The sequence below is a fragment of the Hemitrygon akajei genome, chromosome 26 (assembly GCF_048418815.1).
Source record: "Hemitrygon akajei chromosome 26, sHemAka1.3, whole genome shotgun sequence".
Lineage (NCBI taxonomy): Eukaryota > Metazoa > Chordata > Chondrichthyes > Myliobatiformes > Dasyatidae > Hemitrygon > Hemitrygon akajei.
In genome coordinates, this window is record NC_133149.1 from 44199817 (window position 1) to 44208194 (window position 8378).

Genomic DNA, 8378 nt, shown 5'->3' on the forward strand with positions numbered 1-8378 from the left:
CTGGAATCTTCTTGGAGATAGCAAAGTGCTAAATCACTCAATAGATCTTCAAACTGTAAATTGGAGGCTCTAACGGTACCAGAAACACTTAAAATAAAAATAAAATGCAGAAGAAACAATAAACAGTTTTGTGAACTATCTGAAAGATATCGTCTAAGAAAGCTGGTGCCACCTTGACCAGTGTTTTGTCACTTAGTAAGACTATGACAAGGAAGGATTCAGGAGGATCTAATGCTTGCCTGGGATTCGTGATATGGCCAGGCATCATCCTTGATGAAGATGGCAGATTGTCATCAAAACGTCAGTTATAATCTAAATTTGTACCTGGCTGGAAGACCAGTAAGAGTTTATTCGAGGGGTTCAGGTACTGAAAGTCATGGGATCATACAGCCAGTCATAAAAGGCTGGATACCATCCTTAGCAAAACAGCCTGTTTTACTATAAATTCCAGTTATTTGTTTATTTAGTGATACAGTGCAGAGTAGGCCCTTCCAGCCCTTCAACAACCCCCAAGAAAATCTACCCATTCCACAGGGAGGACATGCAAGAGATTCATTAGAAAATGGTGCCAGAATTGAACTCCAAACTCTGGAATGCCCCGACCTGTAATAGCATTACACTACACTAGCATGGCACCCACTTTAAATTTTTTTCAAAATTAAATATTAATTTTTAATTACTTAATTGCTTTAAAAACCAAACAGCATCAGCAGACTGTGGCTGCAGTATATGCAGTCTAAAACACACAACTTAAGTTGTCAACAGCAAATTTTCCCAGACCATCAACCTGTCATTCAGATGGACAGAAGCTAGCAGGGGATATATGTGGGTTTTCTTATAGGTCACACAGTCATAACTTTATTGTTATTACATCAGTGTTGGAATTCTATGCCTGATTGGAAGTTTGGTTATCTTAATTCACAGGACTGCAGTAGAGTTCATCACTATCTCCTTAAAGTATTAAATATGTATTAAATGCTGGTTTTACCATTGACTACCATACCCTGTGAATGAACCAGAAAAAAGTCACAAATAAAATCAAAACTGATTAAAGAGGAAACAGGAAAGATTAATAGACTGGGATTGTTCATCTAGGCCAGAGGTAATTTGAGATAGAAAGCTTTGAAGGAATAGCTACAGAAAGTAAAGACTTGCAGGTAAAATCAGAACCAGCAAACATAAATGAGCTACCGGTAGTTGCTAAAACAAATTCAGGAAACATGCGAATGTACGTAACCTGAAGTACATAGATGAGGCAACTAGCTCTTAAAGAGAAGTCAAATAAGCAACAGAAGGAAAAAGATAAAGAATGTGGTTAAATTAAGAGAAGGGAGAGGCTTACTTGGTGTTTCTGTTCTGTTGACAGAAAACAATCACAATTGAAAGATAAGGTGGAAGTAATAAAGCGATTGGAAAGAGGTGAAATGTCATCGGTCATTGGAAAAGTGTTAGGCTACAGTCAGTCAATGATCCGAACAATTTTAAAGGATAAAGTGTGTTACGTGGAACCAGCAATACAGGTGCCCCCCCCCCCTTACAAAGGTAGAGCGTTCCTATGAAACCGTTCTTAAACCAAAATGGAATAAAGCGAAGAACCATTAATTCATATGGGAAAAATGTTTGTAAAAGCAAAAATCCTCTTTTTAATGTGAAAACAGGTACTAATGTAGGTCTTTTGTAAAAGTGAAGTGGCTTGAAGTGGGGGACACCTGTAATAGATATGGAATGGAGTCAGGAAGTTATTGCAAAACAACTAAGTTTATTAACACTCAAGCAGAAACAGAAAATTAACAAGCAACTCTCCACCAAAGTGAGTCCCTCCCAAAGTGCATCTCCAGAGCAATCTGCATGGCTACTTTGATACTGTTGTGATAGGTCATCACATGACAGTACAAGAAACAAAGTCACAGATTTCCAGTACTTCGCATACTGTTCCAAGAATTGATACTGGGGTACACAACAGATTTCCAGTACATCACATACCACGCCAGGTATTGAAACTGGGGCCTGGCCTGCTGTTGTTACATTCAGGGAGGAGGCACAGGAGCCTGAAGACCCACACTGAATGTTTTAAGAGCAGCATGTTGCCTTCTGCCATCAGATTTCAAAATGGTTGAACACCACCTCATTGTTTGTCTTTAGTCATTGACTATAGCTCTGCATTTAACACCATAATTCCCATGATCCCGATTGAGAAGTTGCAGAACCCGAGTCTGCAATATAAACATGTAAAGGCTGAACAAGTTAGGCCTTTATTCTTTGGAGCGTAGAAGGTTGAGAGGGGACTTGATAGAGGTATTTAAAATTATGAGGGGGATAGATAAAGTTGACATGGATAGGCTTTTTCCATTGAGAGTAGGGGAGATTCAAACAAGAGGACATGAGTTGAGAGTTAAGGGGTAACATGAGGGGGAACTTCTTTACTCAGAAGCTGTGTGGTTCGAGCTTCCAGTAGAAGTGGCAGAGGCAGGTTCGGTATTGTCATTTAAAGTAAAATTGGATAGGTATATGGACAGGAAAGGAATGGAGGGTTATGGGCTGAGTGCAGGTCAGTGGGACTAGGTGAGAGTAAGCGTTTGGCACAGACTAGAAGGGCCAAGATTTGCATTTGCAAAGCTATTTGTTAAAGTGGTAATAACAGGAATAATGCTGGATTAGTAGTGGAGTGCATGCAATAGCAGGGAATAAATACAGGCACATAAGATACCACAAATGGTTGGTGGAACTTCCCACTGCAAAAAAAAAATTAAATCAGTGAAGCCTGCATCACAAACTGGAAATGCAAATGGCTTGAGTAGATAGACAATCTAATGGAGCAGGTGGGGCTAAAATAAAGTTAACCAGTTCAGTAAAATCAAATGCCAGATATTGAACATTTGCAAAATGTAGACCAAGGACCTTGTAGTGACCAATGCTCATGTGCAGGAACAGAAGGAAACAAGAGTAAATGGCTCATGGGCCATTACTGTAATTGCCATCTTACTTTACAGGGCCATACAATGAAACTTTGTGTACAATTTTAGTTCCCTTGACCAAAGGAGGCATCTGAGAGGCAGATTTCATGCTCCTGGCTTTCTTCTATAACCTATTAAAAATTTCACAGCAGATTCAAATTTCCAAACTTTGCCCCCACTTCATGTTACTTGGATGTTCTCAGGTCATTGACCATGAACCCATCTTAAACAACCACATCTGGTTTCAAATGGACAAACATTTGATCTAGTATCTTTTGCATAAGTACAAGTCAATTTCCCTCTACGTTGTCATGCATTGTTCACAGCCCAATACAGTGGATTGTTTAAGTGCTGTAGCAGGAAGAACTTAAACTGGATTCAGTTTGTCAGGTGTCACGCTAAATAGCGCAAAACGAGAATAAAGAATGTCTGTAGAAATGCTAGTTTTATGTAAAAAAGAAAATCTTTATTCTGAACCAGCAGGGTACACTTACTGAAAAGGCAGGTTTTCAATTGAACATGTGCCCCTGCACAATCTTACAATAAACCTTGCAGATGTTGAAATCCGTTGTCAGTTAAACAGAATTCTATATTAGTATAGTTGAAACAGGATGACATGATCACATGACAAAGATAACAACGTTTATCAAAGAACTACCTCGAATTTTCAGTAAAACGAGAACGCAAATTATTTTCGAGCAAAAGCCCTTAAACACAACCCACATTTTATTACAGGTTTGCGAACAACGTGAAGAAGGCACTGTTGAGGAATTGCTTGTGCAAGCTAACGCTAAAGAAACTTGAACAAACCATTAACAGCCTGGACAAGCTAACACAGCAACTTGAACATCGGTTTTCGAACTCCCAATTCAATACAAAACGAGCCTGGTGCAAAACAGACCCTCCGTTTACGTGGCAGAGGGTCTAACCAAGCCGCCAGGCAATAAAAGTAACAAAACCCAAGAACTGTTTCATTCAATTGCAATCAGAAAATGCAGTCAACTAAAAGTTTTCAATAAAAGTCGAAGAAACGAGAACAGAACTTCATAAAAATTGGAACACAAATTTGGTAACAAAACAGCATAAAACTCATGAAAGTGTCACAGCCCCTCTTGTTCCTGAGAGGACCCGAGAAGGGCCTTAGTGGACTCAAAGCTTTTTAAAGTCCATTGCATTTCTCTTACGGCTTCTGGACGAGTCCTCCAGCCGGTGCACGTCCTCCTCCACTCCACTACGGGGCGTCCTAGAAATCCTGCGACTGCTGCGAGCTCTTCTTGCCACCGGACTTGCCTCCGCCGCTGCCCCCGACGGTGGCGGGTGCCGAACTCGTTTTCTTCGGCAGCAGGACGGCCTGGATATTGGGAAGTACGCCGCCCTGGGCGATGGTGACACCGCCTAGCAGCTTGTTGAGCTCCTCGTCATTGCGGATGGCGAGCTGCAGGTGGCGGGGGATGATGCGCGACTTCTTGTTGTCGCGGGCCGCGTTTCCCGCCAGCTCCAGGATTTCGGCTGTCAGGTACTCAAGCACAGCCGCCAGGTAAACAGGGGCGCCGGCCCCCACACGATCGGCGTAGTTCCCTTTACGTAGTAGACGGTGCACTCGACCAACTGGAAACTGTAGCCCAGCCCGGGACGACCGTGTCTTAGCTTTAGCCCGGACTTTCCCGCCACTGCTTTTGCCTCTTCCAGACATGTTCTAATCGTTTTCAATAACCTGTAAAATGGCGTTGAAAGCTTGGCGGGTCTGCTTACTTATAGTCATCCCACCCGTTACGTCAAGGTGCCGCCCCCTAGTCGTTCGTCCATTGGAGAATTGGACCCCATCCCACTCTTCTATTGGCGATCTATCAGATCAATCAGAATAATCAGTTGGCCGGCCAGAATTTGCTCGCGCGCCATTCTCCGTCTGACTGTGATTGGGCAAGCCACTCAGTCATAGACCAATGATTAATGTCCCCGCCTCAAAACAGGATTTTAATTTTTTTGCGACGGTAAAGGCGCGCTAATTAAAATGGGTTTATCCTGAAACCAACGCGAAAATATTTGTTTTTAATCGTACGTGTATTTCAAATGCGCTATATTCAATTGTAATATTAGTAAGGAGTTTTCTGTCCTTTTTAATCGGAAAGAAAATTAAAAACTCTTGGCCAACGAGGTTTGCAGACCCAGCGCCCAAAATTAAACATAGCGTGTACGTTCCACAATTTTTTGTTAAACCTTTGTAAGATCTAGAGAGATCAACATTCTCCAATTCAGTAAATGCGTCTTGCGCCTTTGTGCTATTTTTATGCTGTGGGTACTTCTGTTGTGGACACGATTTTAGTAATTTAGTTTCGTTAACTTCCAAGAAGTTGCATGCCATCTTGGACAATGTTTCCCATCCACTCCATAATGTACTGGTTAGGCACAGGAATACATTCAGCCAGAGTCTCATTCCACCGAGATGTAATACTGTAATTCCCGTAATACTGGAAGTCATTCCTACCCGTAGCCATCAAACTTTACAACTCCTCCCTCGGAGTGTCTTATTATTATTTAATTATTTGTGGTTTTATATTGCTATATTTCTACACTTTTCTTGGTTGGTGCGGCTGTAACGAAACCCAATTTCCCTTGGGATCAATAAAGTATGTCTGTCTGTCTGTTCCAACAACCGACCGCTTGATTGAAAATAAGATGTGCAAAATTTCACTTTTAAAAAGTACAATAAAACTTACGGTAGTATAACTTGCGAACGTAACATTTTCAATTATCCATTTCTTCACTTTATACCATTTACTTCTATTGAATATAAAACATAAGTTTACTGCAGTGTACTAGAACGAATAAAAAAAATTGCAACTTGGCCGAGATGCAGAAAATAACATCCACGGCGTGTATTGTTGAATATTACAATAAATCAAGAATGAACAGGTCCTTGTTGCATTTGTAGGCCAATGGGGAATTGGGTTATATCTAATTGATAATTTTGAGCAAGAAGTTTAACAGATTAATAGATTTAAATCAGTGAAGCCTGCATCACAAACTGGAAATGCAAATAGCTTGAGTAGATAGACAATCTAATAGAGCAGGTGGGGAAAAAATAAAGTTAACCGGTTCAATAAAATCAGGAAAGGCAGTTTAGTTTGTTGAGCGACTGGGAATAATGGTTTATTTTTGCCGTTTATTTACGCGCGCGGAGCGGGGGGGGGGCGACTTCGGGTTCTCACGTTTCACTGTCTCTTCTCTGTTTTCGTGGATGTTTGCTTAGAAAAAGCATTTTAGGATGTATATTGTATACATATCTCTAACATTAAATTCGACTTTTGAACCTTAATTGCTCGATTTTACGGCCTCCCCTCTTTTTTAACGAAAAAGCACTTGGTTCCAATTCAATGTCACCTTTCTAACAACAATACGCTCTGGGTTTCGGTGAGGAGGGTCAGCGAAAACTCCGAGCGCTGTTTCTCTTCAGATAACACAAGCTCTCTGTATCTGTTAATAGATAACACGCTCTTTCTTCTTGTTATATCAGAAACATTTCCACCCGCAGATCATTTTATTTTCTTCCCTGTGTGTATTCGGGCCTGAGCATGTCCTTCTGTGCCAGAACCATATCAACCACAAAGTAGGCTGCCCGTAATGTAGCAGTATCTTATCCTGTCTCCATATGCGTTCATTGTAACAAAAAAATTGTTTTCTCCCACATTTTCCCCGCTGCTCAGTCTTCTCATTTCTCCTCAAGTCTAATGATAAGTTCCCCATCTGCCATATTTACTTTTACCCCACAGATGCTGCCTGACTAGCATTTTCCATTTATTTCAAGGTACAAAGTAAATTTATTATCAAAATATACATACAGTATGTCACCATATTCAAACCTGAGATTCATTGTCTTGTGGGTATTCACAGTAAATACAAATAAGCTAAAAGCATAAACAAAATAATAAATAAATAATCAATAAATACCTAGAACATGAGATGAAGAATCCTTGAAAGTGAGTCTATTGATTGTGGAAACATATCAGTGATGGGGCGAGTGAAGTTATCCCCTCTGGTTCAAGAGGGTGATGGTTGAGGGCTGATAACTGTTCCTGAACCTGGTGGTGTGGGTTTTGATTCAATCCTATACATATACATATGTCTAGTCTGCCAGACATTAACAACTCCTTACGCAGGCCTAGTAGCTCAAGCCTTCTTTGCTGAACCAGTGTGAGATGAAGAACTACTGTGTGCTTCTTATTGCAGAAGCATAGCTTCAGGACCACATCCCATGCACCATCAAACTTCAGGCCATATCACTCAGGGATCTGTGCTAATATTTTGTGACTATGTGCTGTGTGTGACTGTATGTAGTGTTTTGCACCTTGGCCTTGGAGAACACTGTTTTTAGGTGTATACTGTACATGTGTGTAGAAGAATGTCATAGTTGGCCTAAAGGACATTTCTTCCAACTGAGATATTTGCCTCCCCCCCACTACTTTCAAATCTCTTACTATCTCTCCTTTCAGTTAGTCCTGACGAAGGGTCTCGGCCCGAAACGTCGACAGTGCTTCTCCCTATAGATGCTGCCTGGCCTGCTGCGTTCCACCAGCATTTTGTGTGTAGAGATATTTGCACCTCTTTTTCCCCCACTGTTGTTTATTTTCCTTTCCACAGATGCTGCCCCACTTGCAGAAATTTTCCATCACTTTGTGATTTTGTTTCTGATTTCCAGCATCTGCAGTGTTTTTTTCAATTTTTCCTCAACACTCAACTCACTAAACAAACTGTTATCCATTCTGGACAATCAGGCACATCCTCTCCATGACCTACTGAACAGGCAGTGGAGCACCCTTTCAAACAGACTCAATCAGCTCCACTGTCACAAGGATCATTACAGAAAATCTTACCTACCAAATGCAATAAGCATGTACAACAGTTCATCTCTGTGCAACAGGAGAACACACATCATAGTACAGTAGTCTCTGTTTTATTATTTTGTACATTATTATTGCACTTTGGTAAATTATTATTGTGTATATTATTTTGTACTTTATCATTAGTTAAACCTGCACACTGCTAAATGTGCTTTTAAATGTTGCTGCAGTAACAAAAGAATTTCCCACTTGGGATCAATAAAGTACTTATTATTATATATACACACACAAGATGGATAGATGGATTGTCACAGTCATTTTCCCAGGGCAAGCAGAGGGCAGAGATTTAAGGTGAGAGAAAAAAAGATTTAGAAGTGTCCTGAGAGGCAATTCTTTCACACAGGAGGTGGTTAGAATGAGCTGCTAGAGGAAGCTGTAAATGTGCGTACAATTTCAACATTTAACAGACATTTGGTCAGATACATGGATAGAAAAGGCCTAGAGAGATGCAGGCACATGGGACTAGCTCAATGCACACAAAACGCTGGAGGCAGGCAGCATCTCTGGAGGGGAATAAACAATGTTT

At 40.8% G+C, this 8378-nt stretch overlaps 1 protein-coding gene across 1 annotated transcript; it reads right to left on the reverse strand.

The window, feature by feature from the left end:
- Window positions 1-3398: 3398 nt before the first annotated feature.
- On the reverse strand, window positions 3399-4701 carry LOC140716933 (histone H2A-like). The gene has a single exon (XM_073030070.1). The coding sequence runs from the start codon at window positions 4645-4647 to the stop codon at window positions 4198-4200; it is 450 nt and encodes a 149-aa protein (XP_072886171.1). The 5' UTR covers window positions 4648-4701; the 3' UTR covers window positions 3399-4197.
- Between the last annotated feature and the right edge of the window lie 3677 nt (window positions 4702-8378).